At 43.7% G+C, this 26656-nt stretch overlaps 1 protein-coding gene across 2 annotated transcripts; it reads left to right on the top strand.

Annotated features, from left to right (window-relative positions):
• Positions 1–437: 437 nt before the first annotated feature.
• Positions 438–25296, top strand: ADIPOQ (adiponectin, C1Q and collagen domain containing). 2 transcript variants are annotated; one of them, XM_070790371.1, is made up of 3 exons: positions 438–1017; positions 21921–22127; positions 23025–25296. In XM_070790371.1, exons 2-3 carry the CDS (start codon positions 21929–21931, stop codon positions 23546–23548), a joined length of 723 nt encoding a protein of 240 aa, XP_070646472.1. In that variant the 5' UTR covers positions 438–1017; positions 21921–21928; the 3' UTR covers positions 23549–25296. The 2 variants fall into 2 exon arrangements, with proteins under 2 accessions (XP_070646472.1, XP_019813927.1); XM_019958368.2 differs by lacking the exon at positions 438–1017 and adding an exon at positions 12013–12115.
• The last annotated feature ends 1360 nt before the right edge of the window (positions 25297–26656 follow it).

Raw genomic sequence — 26656 nt, 5'->3', positions numbered from 1 at the left:
CTGATTTTCCCACTGAGGGGAGAGCAGTGACTCTTGGCAGCAGAGGCTGCCAAGGAGATGGGAAATGGCCAGTCATCAGGGAAGAGATGGAGGGAAGGAGGGCGGGAAGGAGGGACAGCAGGAACATCATCAAGCGCAAAAAGGCAGTTTTTCCCTGAGGACAGGGAGGTAGGGCTATGAGGACCATGTGGACACTTCTCTGTGAAAGAATTCTGAGTTGGAATAGGGAAAATGGAGATCACAGACCCCCACCAGCCAAGGTGAAGCTGTCTGGTTTTCCAGCAGAGGGTGTGCGGGCGCAGGAATGGGACTTGAGGCTGAGAACTGACACACATTCCAGACCCCCAGCCGCCCCGGCCCGCCTGCATGGGGGGAGCCGCTGCTTTGGGTGCGAAGGCCGGCCCCCACTGGAGCCGAAGCGGCAAAGGGGCCTGGGAGCCGGCAGATCCGCAGTCCTGCGCGGGGGCGACCGGACCGTCTTCCGGAGCCTGAGGAGCGAGCGGTCCAGTTCAATGCGGGGCGCAGCCCTCCTGGGAGGCTCAGCCCAGCCTGGGAGGAACCCGAACTGGCACCCGGGGGGCAGCAGACCAGCCCGAGGGACAGTTTTCTTTTCTTTTTTTTTTTTCATTTCTATTTAGTTCTTTGTTGTAGTTGTTGTTTAGTGGCTCAGTCGTGTCCAACTCTTTTGCGACTCCATGGACCGTAGCCCCGGAGAAGGCAATGGCACCCCCACTCCAGTACTCTTGCCTGGAAACTCCCATGGACCGAGGAGCCTGGTAGGCTGCAGTCCATGGGGTCGCTAAGAGTCGGACACGACTGAGCGACTTCATTTTCACGCATTGGAGAAGGAAATGGCAACCCACTCCAGTGTTCATGCCTGGAGAATCCCAGGGACTGGGGAGCCTGGTGGGCTGCCATCTACGGGGTCGCAGAGAGTCGGACACGACTGAAGTGACTTAGCAGCAGCAGCGGCAGGACTGTAGCCCGCCAGGCTCCTCTGCCCATGGGATTCTCCAGGTAAGAATACTGGAGTGGGTTGCCATGCCTTTCTCCAGCAGGGATCAAACCCGGTATCTCCTGCATTGACAGGCCGGTTCTTTACCACTGAGTCACCTAGGAAGCCCATTTAGTTCTTTAGCTTTCTAGTTATTTGATTTTGTAGTTTTCATCTTATTTTCAAACTTACTTTTTTTCAGAGGTCATTTTCAGTTACTTATCCTCAGTTATTTTTGAATTAGCTTTGACAATTATTTATTAATGCTTAAAATTATTAATTTTTAGACTTAGTGTCTGAGTTATTTTTCAGTTTCTCTTCATTTATTGTAATTTTGAGTTATGTTTAGTTTTTTTAATCTATTTTTATCTACTTTTGACATGTAATTTTGTTTTATGTTTGAATGATTTAGTTTTTAGTTATTTATTTTTGAATTATTTATTTTCAAATAAATTTAATTTTATTAGACTTAATTTCAGTTTTTTAAAATTTTCTCAAAAATTTTGTCATATGTTTTCACTTATTTAGTTTTAAGTTATCTTCAGAGCTATTAATTGTCAATTTCTTAACTTTTTAAATTAAAATTCTCTCTGTTCTTTATTTTTACTTAATTGATCTTGAAATTTATTTATTTTAAAAATTATTTAGCTTTAGAGTTACTGTCAGAGTCCAAACTGATAGAGACTCCATTCTAGCTATAACAGAAAAAATTTAATACATTTAATATAAAGAATTTTTACTCAGCTATTGGAAAATGAAAAAGGCAAAACAAAAAAATAATGGAGTATAGTAGAAAATTTAACTGCAAGAAGCAGCCACCAGCCCAAAGGCTCAGGGAAAACAGGGGAGAGGTTGGTGGCCCCACATGGCTGGGGGTAGCCCTCTGAGGAGGTAGCACTGCCCAGTTGAACAGGGGCCCCAGGGACTCGGAGACAGGCCTGGGAACTGGATTCAGAGCTCTGGGGTAGGGGCACTGCCAGCTGGTGCTGGAGGATGGGGTGTGATGAGGCTGGTTAGTGAGGTGTTGGGGAAAATGGTAAACCTCAGGTCCTGAAACTGTCTAGGGCTCTGGGGGTGGAGGCCAGTTGCTAGGGCAATACTGAAGGGAACCCAGGCACCCGAGGAGGAACCCAGCCGTCTCCCCTCCGCCTGCCTCCGCTCCTCAGCACTGTTGTCAGAGGCTGACTTGGGAGCAGCTGGCAAAGGCGGTGAATGGCCCCAACCACAAAGCAGAGAGCAGAGGGTAGGTGGAGAGCTGAGCGTTCATGGCTTCTAACCAGCATCCTGAACTCTGGAGTTGTTTAGTTTTAGAGGTAGTTTTGGATTTAGTAATCAATAGTTTGGGAATTGTTAGGGTGTTTTGATTTTCTCTGTTCACTGGATGAGGGATCTGGCTGAGTCTTTGGTCGCCTGATTTGTTCCTGGAATGGATTGGCTCAGGAGGCAGCTGGGGGGTGTCTCCCATGAGACTCAGGAACATCACTGTAGAATTCAAGAAAATAGAAATAGTGTGTTCACAAAGAAGCCCTTTGACTGTGGCCAAAAAAGGGCAGAAACTAAGGGACAGACTGTCAGAGAGAGGCTCCTAGGCACAGTTGTTCAGCAGAGTGTTTGAAATTTTTCAGAATGTTAAGCTATGATTGTGAATTCACCCTCTCATGCTCCCTTTCTTAACAACAAAGTATCTGTCTCAGTAGAGTGTTTCAAATTGGTTGGATACAATATTTATTATTTGCACACTAAAACAAAGTTCTGCCCCAAATAAAATTTGGGAAATTGTATTTCCTTCTATTTGCATTATTTCCCAACCCACATTGTTCCATTTTGACCATAAGAATATTTATTTATTTACGTATGTATTCATGCATTTAATTCAGTGCCTATTTCCTGGGTACCCCCATCCTAAGAAAGGAGCTGGCAACCAGGAGAGACCAGGGAGGGATGAGGACGAGTGAGAAACTCTCAGTCTGGTTGGGGGAGATGGATGTGGAAACAGATCATCGTGACATGGTGTGACAAATACTGTGGGGGCACAGAACCTTGCTACTTCCTCTTCCTGATGCAGTCAGGGAAGGGGTGAGCTGGGTCTTCTGGAGTAAGCATTTTCTCCAAGTGGAGAGGAAAGAGAAGGACATCTGTGCACAGGCACAGAGGAGCAATGTATACACAGCAGGGAGGATGTATTGGCCGAGACCATTGGGCCATAGGGTTCAGAAAGGCACTGCCATTAAAGGCTGGCCCTGGTGCTTGACAGACATGGCCTCCTTTGGTCCCCACAGCCAGTGTGCATGAAGCTAGGAAGCAACACCAGCAGTCAGTGCTCTTCCTGACATGACTGTTCCAACCACGGTTTAGAAGACCATCTGACTTGCCATGTCTGGAATTCTCCAGCCCCTTCCTGGCTGTGTCCCTGATCCTTTCACTCCTTCCTACTTAACCCTTGGAGGTGAGTCCTTCCCCCTCCACCTTCTGATTGCTGCTTTGTAAACTTCAGGGAAGAAGGATGGTTAGGCCAGCCAGCTGTGAAGTTGGAGAGGAAGCAGAGCAGAGCAAAGGAACTCTGCAGCTGGATTTCTCAGGGGAGTTCTGCAGACCAAGGTGATGGGAGTGGGATCTTGGCAAACCAATCCTTACATCCTCCACCTGCATTCAGAAACCCTTGAAAGGTTACGCAGATTCCTTCCCTAAAGGGAGGGGGAAAAACCTGTTTTAGATCCAATTCAAGTTTGTGGGTCAACAGATTGGGGTTTTTCTAAGCAGTCAGAGTCCATTGCTGCATTAACAACATTGGACATGTATAAGCTACCAAGTCAATCTACCAGGCCAAAAGAAAGTGTAGTCTAGCATAATCTACAATGGCATATTTTCACATTTTTTATAACATACATTCACATAGTCAGTCTTGAACATACAGATTTCCCAGCGGACTTCTCTGCTTTCGTCTCTCCAATTATCTTGTCAATCACACTAATACATTTCTCAGTAAGAATATGTAAGAACTACATTTGGACGGAGGAATCCTCAGGATTCTGACTACTAGCCTCAGAAAACACATTGCTTGCATGCATGCATGCTCGGTCTCTCAGTTGTGTCTGACTCTTTCTGACACCATGGACTGTAGCCACCCAAGCTCCTCTTGTCCATGGGGTTTCCCAGGCATGAATACTGGAGTGGGTTGCCGTTTCATCCTCCAGGGGATCTTCCTGACCCAGGCATCAAACCCGCGTCTCCTGTGTCTCTTGTACCGGCCCGCAGATTCTTTGCCACTGAGCCACCTGGGAAGCCCAAACACATCACTTGGATTCCCTGAAAAACTTTCGACCATCTGTTGGCTAGTTGCCCACTATGGAAACAGCCGGAAACTCTCATTTGGACCTCAGCCGTTTTATGAATCTACAAAAATGGCCACACTTGATGGCACTGGAAGAATGCAAAGTGCTCAAACCTCCCAGTCCTTTCAGGAAGACCCTCTCCACAAATCTGTCCCAGACCGGCTGCCAGAGGAACTGTTTCAATCCCATCACCACTGCTGACGTCCCCAGGATGCTGCCCTCAGGTGCTCTGGAACAGGGCCATTCTGTCCTCCCACTGATCCCCATGGGCCCTGCGTACTCTTTTCCAGGGGCTTATACACAGTAGCCTTCCAGGTCACCCAGGCTACTGAATGAATTGGTTGTAGAACCTTTTTCAAGCCCTTTGAAAGTAAGACCAAACACAACAACAAAAAAGATACTCCTCTGCGGGTAAAACTTCTGTCATCTTTCCATTTGATTAGGTAAGAAAGATTACAGAACAATGAGATCAAAATCTCCTAAACCATTTTTTCCCCTAAAGCTGTTGAAAAAATTATTAATATTCTTTATGATTTTATAATGTTTCCTGTTGTCCCTAGAGATAACATACCCTGACTAGTTAGACTAAAGGCAGCCTTGATTCTGGAAAATTTGGTAGTGTTCTGAATTCCTACTAACACGCAATATTTAGAGGAAATAGAAATCATCTAAGTCAGCATTTTCCAGATGTGTTTTTCAGAAACAGTAAGAGAATACAAGAGATCAGCAGTTTTTTTCCTCAAGTTGCAGTATACAGGAGAAAAGGAAACGTTTATCCAGGTGCAGAGAAGTCCTATAGAAGGGAAATCTGCATACTTTTAGTACACCCTTTATTTCCCAGACTCTTTGCAAACAGTTTTCTTTGTGCGATATCATAGGCCAAGTAGAATAGTAAGCTGCTGCAACAACAACCCAACAATATAATGACTTGATAGGTTTATTTCTATCTCAGGTAACAGTCCAGGGCAGGTAGGAAGACTGTTCTGTTCCACACGGTCATTCGGGACTCCCAGGTTTCTTTCCTCTGGTTTTTCCACCATCCCCTAGAACATCATCTTTGCCTGTATGATCAAAACTGGGTCATGGGCCTCTAGTTAATAATACGTGTTGTGTACTTGGAAGTTGCTGAGAGTAGGTCTTAAACATTTTCACCAGGCACACAAAAAAATAGTTAACTCTGGTGAATGAGGTGTTAATTATCTTGATAACCATTTCACAGTGCATACATATATCAAATCATCAGATTGTATACTTTAAATATATATGATCATATTTTTCAATAATTCCTCAATAAACTTGGGGGAAAAGTGATAGGTAATTCTAAAAAAAACAAACAAACCCTCAAAAAACTGGGTCACAGGCATATCTGCACTCCTGTTCACTGTTAGGGAAGAAATCGAAGAATCACAGATGTAATATTTTAAGATTCAGCCAGGAGTAGCTGAGTCTCTAATATACTATGGGTGAAAATTTTGTCATAGGCTAACTCCTAGCTTTAAGGGGTGGTAGGAATTATAGTAGGAGTCGGACACAACTGAGCGACTTCACTTTATTTTTTCACTTTCATGCATTGGAGAAGGAAATGGAAACCCACTCCAGTGTTCTTGCCTGGAGAATCCCAGGGACGGGGGAGCCTGGTGGGCTGCCGTTTATGGGGTCGCACAGAGTCGGACATGACTGAAGCGACTTAGCAGCAGCAGCAGCAGGAATTATAGTCCCTAATAATGGAGGCCATTTCCCAGCTACTAGGCCATTAATACATAGCATGGTCATCCAACCAGCCTGTAGTGAAGCAGAGACTGGAATTCAGGTTTCCCAACTCCAGGTCCAGAGTCCTCATTGCCACAGTAGCAATTCTGGACTCAGCCAATGTATATGGAGTCCTCTTGTATGCCGAGTTCCATGTCAGAATATGGGGTTGGAAAGTTTTTTTAAATAAAATCTCCCAATTACATGTTTACTCAAATATCAAGCTTTATAAGTAGATAAACTTTAAGATATGACCTTAATACTTATATCTTAGAGCTTTGCATCATGCTATTTTCATTGGCCAAGAGGATACTTTCTCCTGATGAAGAATAAACACACACAATGATCAGTACAGAGAATCCTGAAATATCCCCTCCATGCATTTGAAAACTGACTATATGAAAAAAAAAAACATTTAACATTAGAATGTAAAAGACAAATATGTATTAAAATGGGTGCCGGGCACACTAAGAATGCAAAAAAAAAAAGCTAGATTTTACCTTATTTTTTAAAACATGAGTTGCTAATGCAGTACTCTAAAGCTGAGCATCAGTTTTTCTTTCAGATGAAGCAAGATAACCCATATGAAAGCCCCCACTATGTACACGTAAATAATGGACCAGTTAGAGACTGCCAGATGTACTTGAAAGTCAATCAGAAAGTTTCCCCAACTCTCGAAAATCTCACCCTGCCAGAACTAGAAAATCTCACCCTAAAAGAACTCTCACCAAGGACTGTCTTAGGACTTCATCCTCCTTTCAACTAACAGAGAATTTTGGTGTGAGGAGTGGTCCAAGGATACAGGCTCTCAAACATATGAACCGAGGGTTGCTTATTTGAACTGGCCTCCTTGCTGGTAAAAGTAGGTTGCTGTTAGTCCAAAGAATGAATGACAAAACAAGAGTCTTATATTTGTATCTGAGTTTGTCTTGGATAAAGTGCAATTGTAGTCAAGTCTTTGGAAGAGATAAAGGAATGAAAACTTTTTTTTGGTCATTTCTAGGAATTGGGGGATGGAGTGGGAGGAAGGCCACAGGGTGTGTTTCTTCTGTGTCTTGATTATACTGACTTATTTTAATTAAGATTATTTTTTAAAAAATCACAATTAAGCAAAAATATATACAATACTTAAACATACTTATGGGAGGGAGAGATCACATGACCTGCTATTTTCAATACCCTAGTCCCCATGCTGACAGGGGACTGAATGGTAACCATGACACACCCTGGAGGAAAGGCTCACATGTATTTGATTATTTTACTTTAGATAGTAACAGTTCAATCCTGGGAAAAAGGCTAGCCTCGAGGCGTCTCTGACTGAATGTTTTTCAGTCTCAGTCTCTAAACCAGTATGCCACAGAATTGTGTCTTTCCACATGTTGGCCCTTGTGTAGTGAATGGCAGATTTCCCTGAGGCCTCAAAAGATAGGCTTGCACAATGTTCCTGTCTGACAGCCAGGTAAGCACAGTAGCCATGCGATTTGGGGACTAAAGTCATTCCACGTCGCATTCCATGTTGCGCAATCATTTAACCTTGCTGTAAACAGCTGTATTCCCATAAGATTGGAAGAAAGTATTTTTTATGCCAAACTCAAAGCTACCCTGAAGTAAGTGCATGAGTCTTAGTATCGTATAGTCCATCAGGAGGAGTGAGAGCAGGTCCTGGAAAGCATATGAGTTTTGAAGCCAGATAGACTGAGTTCCAGTCTTGGATCTGTCCAAGATTGTACAAATCTGGACAAATCGCTTAAACTCACTGAACTGCAGACACTTGATTTGTAAACTAGGAGACAGAGTTATCTCCAAGGGGAAGATTAAATAGAATCATTCCCTGATTTTCCATTCAGCATTTATCATTGCCCATCTTATACCAGGTCTTATTCTTGGAGTTTGAGGGTAAAACATTGAACAGGCAAGGCAGCTGCTTTCATGAAGTCTACAGTCTAGTATGGAGAGACACATAGTAATACAAACCCAAAATAAATCAGAGAAGCCACAATAAAAATAAAATATTGGCGTAATTGAGCGTTGCTGCAGTTGTTCTATGTTTTCTCCTCAGTCCTGCTTCTCAAGTAAACTGGAACCTCATTTTCATAAGCCTCTTACCTAAGCCAGTAGGCCTTTGGGGAGAGACACTCATGACTCTAATCTCAAAGGCCCGATGTGACTCCTCTCAAAATATTTGCATATTAGTAGGAGGCTAGGCTTTAGATACAGCTGATGTTGGCAATTGGATCTCTGGTTCCTCTGCCTTTTCTAAAACCAGCTTGAACATCTGGAAGTTCACAGTGCACGTACTGCTGAAGCCTGGCTTGGAGAATTTTGAGCATTACTTTACTAGCGTGTGCTGCTGCTGCTGCTAAGTCGCTTCAGTCATGTCTGACTCTGTGCGACCCCATAGACGGCAACCCACAAGGCTCCCCCATCTCTGGGATTCTCCAGGCAAGAATACTGGAGTGGGTTGCCATTTCCTTCTCCAATGCATGAAAGTGAAAAGTGAAAGTGAAGTCGCTCAGTCATGTCCGACTCTTAGCAGCCCCATGGACTACAGCCCAACGGGCCCTCCGTCCATGGGATTTTCCAGGCAAGAATACTGGAGCGGGGTGCCATTGCCTTACTAGCGTGTGAGATGAGTGCAATTGTGCGGTAGTTTGAGCATTCTTTGGCATTGCCTTTCTTTGGGATTGGAATGAAAACTGACCTTTTCCAGTCCTGTGGACACTGCTGAGTTTTCCAAATTTGCTGGCATATTGACTGCAGCACTTTCACAGCATCATCTTTCAGGATTTGAAATAGCTCAACTGGAAACCTCCACTAGCTTTGTTCACAGTGATGCTTTCTAAGGCCCACTTGACTTCACATTCCAGGATGTCTGGCTCTAGGTGAGTGATCATACCATCGTTATTATCTTGATCATGAAGATCTTTTTTGTACAGTTCTTCTGTGTATTCTTGCCACTTCTTCTTAATATCTTCTGCTTCTGTTAGGTCCATACCATTTCTGTCCTTTATCGAGCCCATCTTTGCATGAAATGTTCCCTTGGTATCTCTAATTTTCTTGAAGAGATCTCTAGTCTTTCCCATTCTGTTGTTTTCCTCTATTTCTTTGCATTGATCGCTGAGGAAGGCTTTCTTATCTCTTCTTGCTATTCTTTGGAACTCTGCATTCACATGCTTATATCTTTCCTTTTCCCCTTTGCTTTTCGCTTCTCTTCTTTTCACAGCTATCTGTAAGGCCTCCCCAGACAGCCATTTTGCTTTTTTGCATTTCTTTTCCATGGGGATGGTCTTGATCCCTATCTCCTGTACAATGTCACGACCCTCCATCCATAGTTCATCAGGCACTCTATCTATCAGATCTAGTCCCTTAAATCTATTTCTCACTTCCACTGTATAATCATAGGGATTTGATTTAGGTCAAAAAGCAAGAGAGTTCCAGAAAAACATCTATTTCTGCTTTATTGACTACGCCAAAGCCTTTGACTGTGTGGATCACAATAAACTGTGGAAAATTCTTAAAGAGGTGGGAATACCAGACTGCTTCTTGAGAAATTTGTATGCAGGTCAGGAAGCAACAGTTAGAACTGTACATGGAACAACAGACTGGTTCCAAATAGGAAAAGGAATACGTCAAGGCTGTATATTGTCACCCTGCTTATTTAACTTATATGCAGAGTACATCATGAGAAACGCTGGGCTGGAAGAAGCACAAACTGGAATCAAGATTGCCGGGAGAAATATGAATAACCTCAGATATGCACATGATACCACCCTTATGGCAGAAAGTGAAGAGGAACTAAAAAGCCTCTTGATGAAGATGAAAGAGGAGAGTGAAAAAGTTGGCTTAAAACTCAACCTTCAGAAAACTAAGATCATGGCATCTGGTCCCATCACTTCATGGGAAATAGATAGGGAAACAGTGGAAACAGTGTCAGACTTTATTTTTCTGGGCTCCAAAATCACTGCAGATGGTGACTGCAGCCATGAAATTAAAAGACACTTACTCCTTAGAAGAAAAGTTATGACCAACCTAGACAGCATATTGAAAAGCAGAGACATTACTTTGCCAACAAAGGTCTGTCTAGTCAAGGCTATGGTTTTTCCAGTAGTCATGTATGGATGTGAGAGTTGGACTGTGAAGAAAGCTGAGCGCTGAAGAATTGATGCTTTTGAACTGTGGTGAGGTAGAAGACTCTTGAGAGTCCCTTGGACTGAAAGGAGATCCAACCAGTCCATTCTGAAGGAGATCAGCCCTGGGATTTCTTTGGAAGGAATGATGCTAAAGCTGAGACTCCAGTACTTTGGCCACCTCATGCAAAGAGTTGACTCATTGGAAAAGACTCTGATGCTAGGAGGGATTGGGGGCAGGAGGAAAAGGGGACAACAGAGGATGAGATGGCTGGATGGCATCACTGACTCGATGGATGTGAGTCTGAGTGAACTCCAGGAGACGGTGATGGACAGGGAGGCCTTGGGTGCTGCAGTTCATGAGGCCGCAAAGAGTCGAACGTGACTGAGTGACTGAACTGAACTGAACTGAAGTGACTGAGCACAACACAGCACAAGACTTAGATCCGACTTTTATTTTACTTTGCTGGGGGCTTTTAGGCTCTGTGTGGTCAGCAGAGGTGGTATTTAGGGGCAGGCAAATACTTGCCCACCCTCTGCCTGAGGACATTCTGTTTCTGAATGTCTGCAGAAATTATTGCTGGGATCCTGAGCCCTTGCTGGGGTCGGAATTTAATGTATCAGAATTTGTGGCTTGCAGGAAGTGGCGCTGATCCTGTCCTTCAAAAACAGAATGTGGCTTTGCCAAGACAGAGTTCAAGGTGATGAACACTGCCACTTTAAATCTAAGCCTTCTAGGAATACCTGTGTGCCTTAGCACCACTCCAGGCTGCTCCTAACCCAGGGGAGGGTTCCCCAGTTAGGTGGGTACAGGCTCAGGCTCTGGCAAAATGGGGACTCACACACGTGTGAAAAGTTAGTTTTCAAAAGCTTACCCAGAATTTTGGAACCAGAAAATCCATGAAAGATGCATGTATATGTGCATCTTTAGCATATTAAAGCTAAAGCAATCTTTAGTGATTAAATTAATTTAATTTAAATTAATTGCTAATTAAATCTTTAGCAATTTAGCATCCTCTGTATGTGCTAAATTGCTTCAGTTGTGTCGTACTCTTCGCCACCCTATGAACTGTAGCCCACCAGGCTCTTCTGTCTGTGGGATTCTACTGTCAAGAATAATGGGGTGAATTGCCATGCCCTCCTCCTGGAGATCTTCCTGACCCAGGGATTGAGCCCACGTCTCTTGTGTCTTCTGTATTGGCATAAAGTGGTTCTATACCACTTGTACCACCTGAGAAGCCCAATCTCTCCTAGTTAGTATTTATTTTCTGATATATTGAATTTGAATCACATACAGGTTGGAGCTTCAGAATCATTTGGAACCCAAGGCCTTTAATAATCTTAATCTGGCTCTGCCTCACACCACCCCAGAAATGTTCCCTCACCTCAGTCCTCAAAATTAGCATGCAAAACCTTTCCCCAGTCTGGGGTTCAGGCCAGAGAGGAAAGGATGTATTGTATTTCTTGCTATACTGCAGTTCCCTGTCATGTAGAGTGAGTGGGAGCTGATGGTGGTAACTGGTGCCCCAGACCACCAGGCAATTCATTTTACATGAAGAAATACTTTGTTTTCCTGCTTCTGATCTTGACCCTTGGTCCCGTCTTCTGTCGCTGTTGTAAGAGGCAAAGATAAAGGCCAAAGCCTGGAGACATAAGTATGATGACTGCAGCTCTACTTGGCATCCCAAGCCCGAATTGGGTTGCACCAGGTTCCCTGGAGTGGCAAGCCAAAGGAGCTGCCAGGGGCACGTGTCTACCCATTGGTCTCTGGCTCTCACTGTGCTGGCCAATGGGAAGGGACGGCGGTGGGGCGGGGGCTGCTTGTCCCCATGAGTACCGAGCTGCTGAGGCTGCGCCATCGCCTCCTACTTCCACCCTGACTGAAGTCTGTGGCTCTGATTCCACACCTGAGGGTAAGGACGACTGATTCAAGTTCTAGGCTGGAGGTGAAGGGTCCTTACCATGGAGCCTTTGGCTGGGCTGTGCCCAGGCTGCCCTGTTAGCAGGGTGGGGAGGGATACAGGCAAAACCCCAGTCAGGGCAGCACTGGTGGAGGCCAACAAGCCTTGGGCTTCTGCCTCGATTTCCCCAGAGCTCCAAGAGAAAAGGGACTGTTGCCTCTGGTCAAAATGTCTGGGACCATCCTGAATTTTGTCCAGTTCACTCTGTGGTAAAGATGCTTAACCAAAGAGAAGGTTGGGGTCAGTGAAGTGGGAGAGATGGTCCAGCAATAAAGTTCAATTATATGAGAGGAGAAGATGATACATCACTTCTCAGCTGACCAAGTAGGGCAGAGAAAGAAGCACATGAAGAAGCAGCTTGGGGAACGCCTGAACTCTGACCTCAGACTGAGTTTGGAGTCCGACTCTGCCACTGGAGTCTACTCAGCAGTATTTATTGAGCAGATTTTACAGGCCAGACCCTGGGTGCAGTTTGTGAGATACAAAGATGGATGAGACACAGTCCTTATCTATAGATTTTGGGGGGTGTCTGTAAACACATGGCTATCTACACCATTGTGGGGATATCTCACAGGATGATGAAGAAGTTCAAAAGAGGTAAGGTGAGCAAGCAGCCTGGCATCTACTGGAAACTTATGAAAAATCTTTTTTGTAGCAGACACCTTCTGACAGAAATTATGATCTGTCCGGCCTTACCAAGCCCAGTCCCGCCTGCCCTGGGGAGGGCTGCACTTGAGGCATCCTGGCTGTTTCTGGCCATAGATGCAGAGGCTGGAGTGGAAGGGATTTTAGAGGTCAAGCTGGCCTTGTGTGTCTGAGGATGCAGGTCCCTGGTCTGGGGAGACTCTGGTGTTCAGATCAAGCCTCAGGACGGGTGCAACCACCTCACTCCTGGGGATTCCTGTTCTTAGGGGTAAGGTCAGCTCTTCCCGACAAGGTTGGGAACAGGGGGGACTTGATGCTGGCAGAGTATGTGCAAAGGAGCATGAGGGTGTCAGCTTTGTTCTTGAAGATGAGCAGTGGGAAGGGAGCCTGAAGCTTAATTGGCTGTTCTCGTTGCCTCCCTCCCTTCATTCTTGAGGATTTGTAAAGAGGGACAGAGGACTGGCTTCTGGCGCTTGTGGGGACGGACTTCCTTCTTACTCCCTGTCAGGCTGGGGGGCCAGGGGCTGCAGACTCTTGGCTGAGGTTGGGAGGTAGAAGCTTTGGACACTAGAATGTTTAATTAGGAATTCCTTCATGTGGAGAGAGACTGGTCCCAGAGGTGTGTGTGTGTGTGTGTTTGTGAAAGAGAGAGAGAGAGATGAGTGTGTATGTGTGTATGAGTGCATGTGGGGAGGGGGGGGCGGGCATGAGGATGCTGAGTGAAAGCTTTCAGGTCACCCTCCTGGGTGCCAGGCAGAGCCTAGCTGATTTCTGGCTCTGCCATTTATCATTAGATTGTGCCAGGTAAAATTGCCAATATTCTACCATTTTTTGACCTTTAAAGACAGCAATCTCATTTAATTCAGCCCAAGAGTCGCATGCTCTTAAGCCAGTATCTTGGTCTCTTCAAACCTCTGATTCCTCTGTAGAGTGGAGTCAAAGACAACGCTAATGAGGAGGATTAAATGAAATATAGTTTAAAACTGCCTTATGCAATTTATACTGCAAAATACTCTTACCAACTTCAAAGTGTTCTCATGTTCCTCATCTTACATGAACTCATTTAGCAGATTAAGGAACTGAGTCTGAGAAGCCTTTTTTGAGGCAGTCATAATGTGATGGCATCTCTCGGGGATCTTCTCCTTAATCTCTCAGTTTCCCCATCTCTGAAGTTGGGGATATTTTCTTTGCTTCATGGAGTAAAGATTGAAACAAATAACAAATGGCATAGTGATGGGAGGTGCTACTGTGGGAGCTGGTTTCTATGAAAGTTAAAGAAAGTGAAGTCGCTCAGTCATGTCCAACTCTCTGCGACCCCATGGGCTATAGCCTACTATGCTCCTCCATCCATGGGATTTTCCAGGCAAGAGTACTGGAGTGGGTTGCCATTTCCTTCTCCAGAGGATCTTCCCGACCCAGGGATCAAACCTGGGTGTCCCACATTGTAGGCAGACACTTTACTGTCTGAGCCACCAGGGAAATCCTATGAGGATCTAACAATGCACCCCTTCCTCCCCCTTAGCCTCCCATTTGTACAAGCAGGGCAGAGGTGAGATGGTTTCTGGGGTCCCTTTCAGTTTTGTTGGACTCTGCGATCTGTGCTTTAATGCCCTTTCCTGTTGGAGGAGTTGGCATTGGCTTTGGTGACCTCTCTCCCCCATCTTACTCTGTCTCCTATCAGTCCCAGAGGAGACTCCATGCATTTCACAAGATTCTGCTGCTGTTGCTGAAATTCCAGCAGGTCAAAGTGGAATTTCTCATACTCTTAAATGAAAATGAGGGACTATAATATGGACCTTTAGGATCCAGAGAACATCATGGCCCATCCCCTTATATAATTTTGAAAGCAAGCTTATCCATACCTGTACACAGTGCGCCATGAAAGCTAGTGCGGTAGAAAGAACCCAGGCTTTGGATTTCAACATGCACCTCTCCACACTTCCACTGGGTTGGCAAAAAGTTCGTTTAGATTTATGGAAAAACTTGAATGAAATTTTTGGCCAATACTTCCTATCCTTGAGCGGAGGTTACTAAATTTCTCTGGTCCTCAGCTTTCTCTTGGAACTGAGTCCTGACCCCCTGGAGTAGTCGTGAGGGTGAAATGAGATTAAAGGGGAGTGGATGTACAAAGGGTGGTCCACAGCAAGTGCTCCATAAATATTTGCTTGCATCTCTTTACTTATATCCCTGGAGGAGGGTATGGTAACCCACTCCAGTATTCTTGCCTGGAGAATCCCATGGACAGAGGAGCCTGGTAGGCTACAGTCCATAGGTGGCAAAGAGTCGGACATGACTACTTATTTGTGTGGAACATTTTACAAGTTTATAAAATAATTCTTCATACTTTAAGTGAACCTGTTCTCACAAGAGTATTGTGAAATAGTCTATTAATAGGTAAGGATAAACTCATTAATAAATCAGCTTTGCTTGCATAGAACACGAAGTCTGGGAGGTGGGTTGGGAAGGTAAGTCACCCGGTCAGTTAATGATGGAGCTCAGATTAGAAGCCAGGTCACTGGATCATGACCTGGGGTTTCTTCACACTATTCTCGCTTCTATCCCCCATCCAATGGAGTGGAATATTAGCAGGCAAATGTGTGACCTTGATGCTGTTTTCCTTATTTGGACTATGCCTAAGTGTCCAGCATTATGCTTCAGAAGATCACAGTTTGATTTCCAGCTCTGCTGTTCAACATCTCTGGGATCTTGAACAAGTCACTTAACTTCCTGGAAACCCACTTTTCTCATCTCTAGAATGGGTATAGTCATTGATAACATTTATTGAGCACTGACACGTGCCAGGCACTGTTCTATATACTTTATGTGGATTGTACCTTTTATTTTATTCTTTTCTTAGGTTAAAAAATTTTTTATTTCGCTGTGCCAGGTCTTAGTTGAGGTATGTGGGTTCTAGTTCCCTGACCAGGGATCAAACCCAGACCCCCTGCATTGGGAACACGGAGTCTTAGCCACTGGACCACCAGGGAAGTCCCAGATTGTGCTTTTTAATCCTCCAACAAGCATATGCCTGAAACATGTTACAAGGAAGAACAAATTATTTTCACCCACGCACTGAGGTCAGAGAACATGTGCTCTCTATTTTACCTCATCCTGTCTCTCAAAATGGTTGTGAAAATTAAGTGAGATAATAAGTGAAGTGAGGACTTTAGAAGTGGCATTCTACAAAGACAAAGAATTATAAGTGGTATTAGGATTAGCTTCATGACCCATGTAAATGATTTCTTTATAGGTGCAATTGAGCCTTAGAACTTAGTCTTAGATTACAGTTTTATTTAGTTATGTTTTCCCCTTTAGAAAGAGAGGTCTTTCAAAATCAAAATGTAATAATTGCTATATTTAAATAGGGAGCACACACAGTTTTAAAATAAATTGAAAGTTCAGCATCTCTGCACTGACTTTTAATTGCTATCAATTGATGATTTTTTCCATCCAGAACTTTAGACGATAACCTTCTTCTTTAGTCAGAATCTGTTCTTCGCAGCAGAAACATCCTAGGATTGTGTGCCCATCTGCCCTCCCTCCCTCCTTCTATTACCTCCATCACCTGTCACTGTCATGGAATCCAGACTCATTGCCCCTATGAGAGGAGAGATTGTTCCTTAACACTTCCCTTGAGCTGGGAAAATAGAATCTTGATTTTTAAAAGAATAGGAGGAACCAGAGAATCCAGGAGACCTGATCTTTCAGTCCTTTCAATGATGTGGAGGAAGCCCCCAGTGACCCTGCATCTGTGGGGCCCTCTGTAGCTGCCTCCACCAGTTCTCGTGTTCTGGATTCTCTCCTCCTGTTTCTCTGTGGAAAAGAACTCAGCCTTCCTCATTTCTGGAGAAAGCAAGCACAGAGCCTCTTGGTAGTCTTCATAGGAGTTTTACTTCTAACTCCGTAGAGGAAAAGGATGGAGGTGACAAGTTGTGGGAAGGTTGGACAACATATAAAGTCTTAGAACAAGTATTTTCTTTAAACACAAAAGGGACTTGACTGATCTCTTCTTGGCTTTGAGCTAACTCCTCTCTTTCTGCTCATCTTGGCCTAAATTGGGCTTCCCTGGTGGTTCAGCAGGTGAAGAATCCACAGGAGACCTGAGTTTGATCCCTGGGTTACGGAAGATCTCCTGGAGGAGGGCATGACAACGTACTCCATTATTCATGGACAGAGGAGCTTGGAGGGGTTTATGGGGTTTCAAAGTCAGACATGACTGAAGGGACAAAGCACAAGCCTAAACTATCATTTTCATTTATTTCCGGCAGTTATTGAGAACAATAACTTTGAATCCTCCAAATCCAGTAGAGGGGGACAAACGTACAGGCTGATGATAAGAGAGCCTTGGCTAGGGACTCATCCACCAGGCGGCAGCCTCTGTCTCTATCCGCACCTACTGGTTGTGTTGCTTGTCTCTCCTCTCAGCCTGCAGGTCACACTCTCAATTCTTGCTTTACTTATAAGATGATATTAGAACTTGATATTTGATAAATGATGCAGTAGATCAATAGAGAGGAAAAGTATTAAATAAATGTCTTTTAAACAGCTAGTCATCAAATAGGAAGAAATCACTTGATTATCTTAGATCAAAGCTTACCCAACACAAAATATCAGAAATGGATTAAGGAGTGAAATTTAAAATACACCAAACAATAAAAGAGAAGGAAATAAAGTACTTACCAAATCCTAGTATGGATAAAGACTGTTTAACACTTAGAAGCCAAAAAAAAAAAAAAAAAGAAATCAACTGAGTTGTTTATATAAAAACTAAAACTTAAAAAAAAACCCTAAAACTAAAACTTCTGTCACATAAGAAACAGGATAAGCAAAACAGAAAATAATCTTTACACTAGAGGTAAATCATAGGACACATGACTAAGGGCTGATATACAGAGCTCACAAAAACTGATTCAAAAAGCTCATTGTGGGGAGGGAGGAGGGAGGAGGGTTCAGGATGGGAAACACATGTATACTAATTAAATAATTTTCTATTAAAGAAAAAAAAAAAGAAAAAAAAAGAAAAAAAAGCTCATTGTATCCCTAATGAATCAACTGATAAAGAACACTAACAGATATCAAAAATGAAGACATTAAATTAGGAAATAAGCATTTAATAAAATGTACAACTCACTAATTATCAAAGCAGTGAGGTTCCATTTCTTTTGCTCACTAAACTAAGATCAACAAAACTGTTTGCAATGATTATATTCAAAGTTGGGGAGTGCACTTAAGACAGGCTTTTTGTATACACACTGATGCACTGCTGTGGAACGGCATGACAAACTATACTTTGGGAATATGTATCAGGAGCCTTAAAAATGTTCATATCTTTTGGTACAAAATTTTTACTTCTGGGATTATGTCCTAGCAAAATATTAGTTTAGGGATAAGCTATGTGCCAAAGATGTTTGTTAGATTTAAAAATGTTTCAAAATGAAAGTATGAAATGTTTCAAAATGAAAGTATGTTCATACTTCAATAAAAAGGAAATGTTGACATATACTCTGGTTATATCCACTTGATGGACTAGTACACACATTTAAAATGATGATTACAAAAATTAGAAAATTGCAAAGCAAAAATTAGAGAATAAAATTTCTAGGAAAATATTATTTCCATTACATTTAAAAATAAGCAGATAGATTCTTGGGAATGGGGATTAGTTTATTTTCTGTAGTTTCCAAATTATTTATCTTACTATTTTTAATGAACACACATGTTTGTGTGTATGAAAGTTGAGCATACATATATATAAGTTTATGTATAATTATATATATGAATAAACTTAACAATAGAATGGAAAAGACTAGAGATCTCTTCAAGAAAATTAGAGATACCAAGGGAACATTTCATGCAAAGATGGGCTCGATAAAGGACAGAAATGGTATGGACCTAACAGAAGCAGAAGATATTAAGAGGTGGCAAGAATACACAGAAGAACTGTACAAAAAAGATCTCATGACCCAGATAACCATGATAGTGTGATCACTCACCTAGAGCCAGACATCCTAGAGTCCGAAGACAAGTGGGCTTTAGGAAGCATCACTATGAACAAAGCTAGTGGAGGTGATGGAATTCCAGCTGAGATATTTCAAGTCCTAAAAGATGATGCTGTTAAAGTGCACTCAATATGCCAGCAAATTTGGAAAACTCAGCAGTGGCCACAGGACTGGAAGAGGTCAGTTTTTATTTCAATCTAAAGAAAGGCAATGCCAAAGAATGTTCAAACTACCACACAATTGCACTCATCTTACAAGCCAGCAAAGTAATGCTCTAAATTCTCCAAGCCAGGCTTCAACAGTACGTGAACTGTGAACTTCCATATGTACAAACTAGATCTAGAAAAGGCAGAGGAATCAGAAATCAAATTCCCAACATCCGTTTGATCATTGAAAAAGCAAGAGAGTTCCAGAAAAACATCTACTTCTGCTTTATTGACTACACCAAAGCCTTTGACTGTGTGGATCACAATGAACTGTGGAAAATTCTTAAAGAGATGGGAATACCAGACCACCTTACCTGCCTCGTGAGAAATCTGTATGCAAGTCAAGAAGTAACAGAACTGGACATGGAGCAACAGACTGGTTCCAAATTGGGAAAGGAGTACATCAAGGCTGTATATTGTCACCCTGTTTATTTAACTTATATGCAGAGTACATCATGTGAAATGCTGGGCTGGATGAACACAAGCTGGAATCAAGATTACCAGGAGAAATGTCAATAACCTCAGATATGCAGAAGACACTACCCTGGCAGAAAGCAAGGAGGAACTAAAGAGCCTCTTGATGAAAGTGAAAGAGGAGAGAGAAAAAGGTGGCTTAAAACTCAACATTCAGAAAACTAAGATCATGGCATCTGATCCCATCACTTCATGTCAAATAGATGGGGAAACTATGGAAATAGCAAGAGACTTTATTTTTTGGGCTCCAAAATCACTGCAGATGGTGATTGCAGCCATGAAATTAAAAGACAGTTGCTCCTTGGAACAAAAGCTATGACCAACCTAGACAGCATATTAAAAAACAGAGACATTACTTTGCTGACAAAGTCCATCTAGTCAAAGCTATGGTTTTTCCAGTAGTCATGTATGGATGTGGGAGTTGGACTGTAAAGAAAGCTGAGTGCTGAGGAATTGATGCTTTTGAACTGTGGTGTTGGAGAAGACTCTTGAGAGTCTCTTGGACTGCAAGGAGATCCAACCAGTGAATCCTAAAGGAAATCAGTATTGAATATTCATTGGAAGGACTGATGCTAAAGCTGAAACTCCAATACTTTGGCCACTTGATATAAAGAGCTGACTCATTTGAAAAGACCCTGATGCTGGGAAAGACTGAAGGCAGGAGGAGAAGGGGACAACAGAGGATGAGATGGCTGGATGGCATCACTGACTGAATGATGATAGAGCTCCTGGTGATGGGCCATCGAGGTGGGATTCCAGACACAATGCACAATTCTAGGGGTAAGATTACTTATCAGGGATTCTTCTGCATCCCTCATAGAAGAACTTCCTCCTGAAGCCAAATTCAGTGCTGGAAGCTTTGTGAAATCTATGAGACAAGCAAACTGATGAAAAAAATGAGTCTTTAGGGTAAAAAAATACACATGGACCATGTCTTGTTTAGAGTCAGTTTCTTGGGATTCGCTACATTTCAGACTCCACAGAGGGTATCAGTGATGCCTGTGATCCAGGATCCTAGGACCAGTTTCTCTGTCTGGTGCTTTCAGTAACCTAATAACAGAGGCAGGGATTGAGGGGAACCAGAGGCCCTGTGCATGCAAGGACTGTCTTTCAGGAGGGGATATGGAGGGCTGGTTCTGAGACAGGGAGTCCCTTGGCCAACTGTGCCCCTTGAAATTTTTCTCAGGGCTTCCAGAATGCATACTCTAAGTGCACTCCATTCTCTTTCCCTCTTCCTTTCTCTTTTCCTTCCTCCTTCCCTCCTCTCTCTGTATTTCCTTTTTTTTTTTTTTTTCTACAAAAGTATTTATTTAGTCCTTGTTTTATACTGGTGGGACTTTCTTCGTGGCTCTGATGGGAAAGAATCTGCCTGCCAAGCAGTAGGTGCAGGTTCTATCCCTGAATCAGGTAGATCCTCTGGAGAAGGAAATGGCTACTCACGCCAGTACTTTTGCCTGGAGAATTCCATGGACAGAGGAGCCTGGTGGGCTACAGTCCATGGGGTTGCAAAGGGTCTGACATGACTGTGCAACTAACAGCCCCCCGCCCCTGTGGGTGTGCTTAATGGGTGAACAAATAAAATTACAGTACAGGGCAAGCAGTGCTGTGAAAGATAAGCAAGGGCTCTGGGAGAGGACAGAGGAGGAACAGCTGAGGACTTCCAGATGGGGGAGGAGGACAGGGAGGACTTCCTAAAAGAGAGGACAGCCCATGTGACCTGAAGTCCATGTAGGGATCATGCAGGTGAGGGGGTGCAGCTAAGGGGCTGCACAGGCAGAGGTCAGTGGTTAGTCTCATGGGACAGTGTATCTCTGGTTGTCTGACCAAGGCTGTGTGTGTGTGTGTGTGTGTGTGTGTGTGTGTGTGTGTATGTGTGTACATGTGTAGTTGTGTGTGTGTGAGCATGTGTGCATGCAAGTGTGTAATAAGCCAAATGTCTAACATATGGCCCAGGAGATGGGGAAAGGAAGAAAGAGAATGGGAGAGAAAGGAGGAGGAACAGACATAGAAAAAAGGAAAAGGGAAGAAAAAGGAGGGAGCCAAGAGAGGGAAGTGGGAGTTGAATGGAATGATCTGAGTCATCATTCTTGGAAAACCCAAGGGATAGAGTCCTGACAAATGGACTCTTGGAGCTTTCCCCATTCCTCATACTGTGCTCAGATCTGAGGAATTGGAGGAGTGCTGTCTCACCATCACTGGTGGTGGAAGAAAGGAGATCACACCTACAAAATAAGGCTAAACACTGAAAATTTCAGGTCAGAGAGAGCACAAGGTGGGCTGGAAGAATCAGAAGTCTTTCCAGAAGAGGTGAGTGTTGAGGCAGCGGGTCTGAAGCAAACTCTGCAGAGCTGGCCAGAGTCCTGCTCGGATCCTGACAGGGGAGCCATGTGGGGGTTGCTCTTTTGTGGCTGACAGTGTGTATCTGGGTTCCAGGGCTCAGGATGCTGCTGCAGGGAGCTCTTCTACTGCTACTAGCCTTACCCAGTCATGGCGAGGACAACATGGAAGATCCCCCGCTGCCCAAGGGGGCCTGCGCAGGTTGGATGGCAGGCATTCCAGGGCATCCTGGCCACAACGGGACCCCAGGCCGGGATGGCAGAGATGGCACCCCTGGTGAGAAGGGTGAGAAAGGAGATCCAGGTAAGAATAAAGACTTTCGCATCCTCCCATCACAGACTCCTCCTGGGTAGAGGAAGGCTTCTAAAACTACGAGAGGGCAATAGTTACTGACTAAGGCCCTTGTGCAGGGAAGAAACAAAGCTTTTTGATGTGACCCATAAGCAACTTAAAGTGAATTATGGATTGGCCTTCTAGGGGTGAACACACGTGGTCCCTTTAAAACCAAGTACCCTTGGCTCTGTTCTACCCACACCACCTTCCCCATCCTCTTTCCCATCTCAGCCTCATCCATCCCTATTCTCAGTCTGCTTATACTCCTATTTTCCTTAATGTCCCCTTAGTTCCCATTCTATCCAGTGGCATTCAACCACACTTACTGGGACCTCCTGCAGGTCACAGTCCTTTTCTTGGAGAACTCTTGCCCTAGTGCACAGGACTGTTAGACGTTACTACCAGAGGGTCTACTCCAAATATGCCAAAGTGAATACGGACAAATGCCCAAAGAGTGGAATAGAGAGAAAATGCCCTGGATGCAGACCTGGACTGACAATGAAGGCTTTCAGGAGGAGGCGGGGCTTGAGTGAGACCTTGGAGGATGGGTATTGGGCAACCTAGACAGATGGGACAGAAAAGTCCCCTATGTACGACTGGCTGAGCCTGCACATAAAGTACTGGCAGGGTGGAGGGTCTGTGATGGAGACTTCTGGAGATAAAGTTGGAGGGAATTTATGGGAGCCTGTGTTATGGGGGGATATGGAGGAGAAGGTTATGGCTGTCCCTTTTGAGAGCTCTCGTTGGTTCCTTTCTCTGTAAGTCAAGCATATTGTAGGTAGGGGCCACGGGGACAGTGTTTTAGGCTGAAACCAACCTAAACAGGAGTTCTGTTCCTTGGGTCACAGAGGTCTTCTTGTTCTCTAGGTCTTGTTGGTCCTAAGGGTGACACTGGTGAAACTGGAATCACTGGGATCGAAGGTCCCCGAGGCTTTCCAGGAACCCCAGGCAGAAAGGGAGAACCTGGAGAAAGTGCCTATGTATACCGCTCAGCATTCAGTGTGGGACTGGAGAGACAGGTCACTGTCCCCAATGTTCCCATTCGCTTTACCAAGATTTTCTACAATCAGCAAAACCACTATGATGGCACCACTGGCAAATTCCTCTGCAATATTCCCGGGCTGTACTACTTCTCCTACCACATTACTGTCTACCTGAAGGATGTGAAGGTCAGCCTCTACAAGAATGACAAGGCCCTGCTCTTCACCCACGACCAGTTCCAGGACAAGAACGTGGACCAGGCCTCTGGCTCCGTGCTCCTCTATCTGGAGAAGGGTGACCAAGTCTGGCTCCAGGTGTACGAGGGTGAAAATCACAATGGGGTCTATGCAGATAATGTCAATGACTCCACCTTCACAGGCTTCCTTCTCTACCATAACATTGTTGAATGAGCACCATTAACTCAGAGTCTCCATTGGGCCAAGCAGCACAAAGTGAAAGAACAGTCCACAGGTCTACATTGTAGTTAGGAGACCAATTTTATTATCTAGCTGAGGGGATTCTGAACATCATTCATTTATTCATTGATCAAGTACCTTTTTTAAGAAATGATATACTATGTTCCCAGGACAGTCTTGAAGAAGACATGTCCCCTGGCCTCAAGGATCTGTTGTGTAGTGGTAATGGAAGGATGATAACATTTACTGGGGAGTTTCATATACATGACAAGATAACTAACTACAAGAAAGTATTTGACAGTGATATTCTGTGCCTGCTGTTTTTCCTTATGTACATGTCAATCCTATGAAGTACACAGGACAATATTCTTCTCTTTTTTACAGTTGCATTTCTGAGGATGCCTAAGTCACACAGGCATTAAGTGGCAGAGTTAGAAATCCAACCCAGGGGTGTGGACCTTTTCCAGTATATGGTGTCTGTTTTAAGGACTATATAGCCTTTTGGTAGAGTATTGGTAGGGGTCTCCAACCAACTCATCTGAGGACCTTTGAACTGGCCTTCACCACACATTAAGCCTTTCCTTTGAAGCACTCCCTCAGAGAAGGTGGTTCCATGACTAGGTCTCATTCCAGCTGGACTACTCTATATTTCCTCTTCTCTATGTCTTTCCTCAGACCCTTCTCTCTGACCCAGAAAGTTGACTCCATCTCCACATGTTCAGACCTTCCCTATTCCTCAAGACCACCAGGTTGGAAAGCTTCTTTGATGTGATATCTCTTCTTTCCTGCAAGTCTTCCTCACACCTGGGCCCCTGTGCTCTTCCACGTGTCACCATGGATGAGAGTCCTGAGTCTGTAAGACATCCTCCCGCAGGCCAGGAATAATTACCCACAGAGGATCATGCTTCCTGCACCCTGAATCCCCTTGCAGGTCCTTGATTGATGCCTCATGAAGATCAAACTCTGGAACCTCCTATCTACCCAGAGTTAACTCCATTTCTGTCTCTCCATATAACCAATCCCTATCTACAAAAACAGTTTTATTTTAGGAACTCCTTGATTTTAAACTCCTAATCTTTGTTCCACTGGATGGCTTGAATCTTTTCCACTGAGTTTAGGGATGACTGTGCTTTCCAGAACACTTAAAGAATTTTCCCTTAAGGAAGTAGCTTGAGCCTGCAATGCAAAGCCCATGAAAGGAGTTGGAAACTATTCTTTCTTAGAGCACCAACACGGCCAGGGGAGACCTGGGCCTCCTGAATCTATTCTTGCTCTTTAAGAAGTGTTAAAAAAAGAAAGAAAATGAAGAAAAGAAAATGATAACTGAGATGACTATTTTAATTAGCTTGATTGTGGTGATTGCTTCACAATGTATGTCTGTATCAAATCATCAAACTGTACACCTTAAATACAAGTACTTTGAATTGTTAAATATTCCTCAAAAAAAAAAAAAAAAGGAATTACAGATAGTTGATGAGGGTAAACATCCTCTCAGGATAAAGATGAGTGATGCTCTTCAAAGATTTTAGCAAAAGCAGAGCTAATAGCATCTGTATAAATATAGAAATGGAAAACTTAGCTATTTGCTTGCAGCTTTAAATTCTGAATGATTTCCTTTTGACTATTCATTAGGCAATTATGATATTTACATATAAAGCTTAATTTTTTAAAATGCTTGTATATCATTATTTTCTACAAGCAAAGATACTATCCAGCATTAAAAATAGAACACTTATTTCACAGATCTTTTGTTTTCATTTTTGGAGAAGACATGGGGTTTGGAGAGGGATGAAGAGGGGTAAACCTTGTGTTAATCAGAACTCTAATTTGTGAATGACAGATAAGATGTCCTTGCATTTCACTGGCTTTGGCTGGGTTGTGTGCTCATCTCTGACCAGTCACTGGAGTCAGGAGGATGTAACATATTTATTGGCCTAATTGATTATGGCTCAGGCTGGAGAAGGAGTATTTTCCTTAAAGCAAAATCTGGACCGTTACCAGAGTGGTAGATTAAAGCCTTTGCTATCTGTCACATGTACCACTCAGAGTTTGGTCTGGGATTTTAGTAGTTTAATTCTTTTTTTAAAAATATTTATTTGCCTGTGCCGGGTCTTAGTTGTGGCACGCTGGATCTCAATCTTCACGGTGGCCTGTGGGATCTTTTAGTTTCAGCACTAAAAGGGGATCTAGATCTCTGACCAGGGGTGGAATCCAAGTCCCTTACATTGGGATTGAGGAGTCTTGGCCAGTGGACCACCACAGAAGTCCCTGTAGTTTAATTCTTGAAGCCTCTGCTATGCTTTTTTTGGTCTGTTCTGCATGTGTACACTGGGGGTTGAGTCTGGTACTTAGGGAGGGTCCCAAACATAATTAGCAGAGGTCCTGTTCCAGCTCTTTCCTTTCTGGCATGTCCCTATATTCTCCAGCCCCCAGGGACCCTCCTTTCCCTGATTCTTATTGCCAGGAAACTAGGGTTCTCTCTGAATTTTATATTCTTGCACTACTGTGCAGTCTTGTGTGACTTAGGCTATCTTGAGGGGGATGAAGCAGCAAGAGAAAAGAAAGAAAGGTGGGCTACAGAAAACAAGGATTACCCACACTCTTTGAATAGCATGGTCCATTTCACTGGTTTCTCTGGTCAGAGAGAGAGATATTTTTGGAGGAGGGAGTGAATTTTAGATGCTTGTGTTGCTGCTGTTGCTGTGGCAATGCAGGCAGTGCTTGGGGCTGATCCTGGCAGAGCTGGAAGAAAAAAGAGAAAAGAAAGCATATTTTTAAAAGTGGGATTTCTCTTACACTCTCTGTAATGCAGGGATTGCTTTTTCTGGTCTCAGCAAGAGGTGATTTCTCCTGGAAATGGTGATTTCTCCCAACATGCCTAAAACACAATTCCAAGACTTGGCCTGCCTTCAGGTCAAATCCATGAGACAAAGAAGGAAAAACCCCCATAAAACTCAGCCAGGCTATGAGTTGTTATTCAAGCTTGGACTTCAGCCCTCAATCTGTCTGCCACTATTTACTTTTTAGACTCTACAGATTTGTTTTTCTGCATTGTGTTTAGAGTTTTGGGTTGTAATCACTGGGAAAGGTAGAATCTGCCTG

The sequence above is a fragment of the Bos indicus genome, chromosome 1 (assembly GCF_029378745.1).
Source record: "Bos indicus isolate NIAB-ARS_2022 breed Sahiwal x Tharparkar chromosome 1, NIAB-ARS_B.indTharparkar_mat_pri_1.0, whole genome shotgun sequence".
Lineage (NCBI taxonomy): Eukaryota > Metazoa > Chordata > Mammalia > Artiodactyla > Bovidae > Bos > Bos indicus.
Note: the sequence above shows the minus strand (reverse complement) of the source record. Positions and strands in the feature narration are given on the sequence as shown.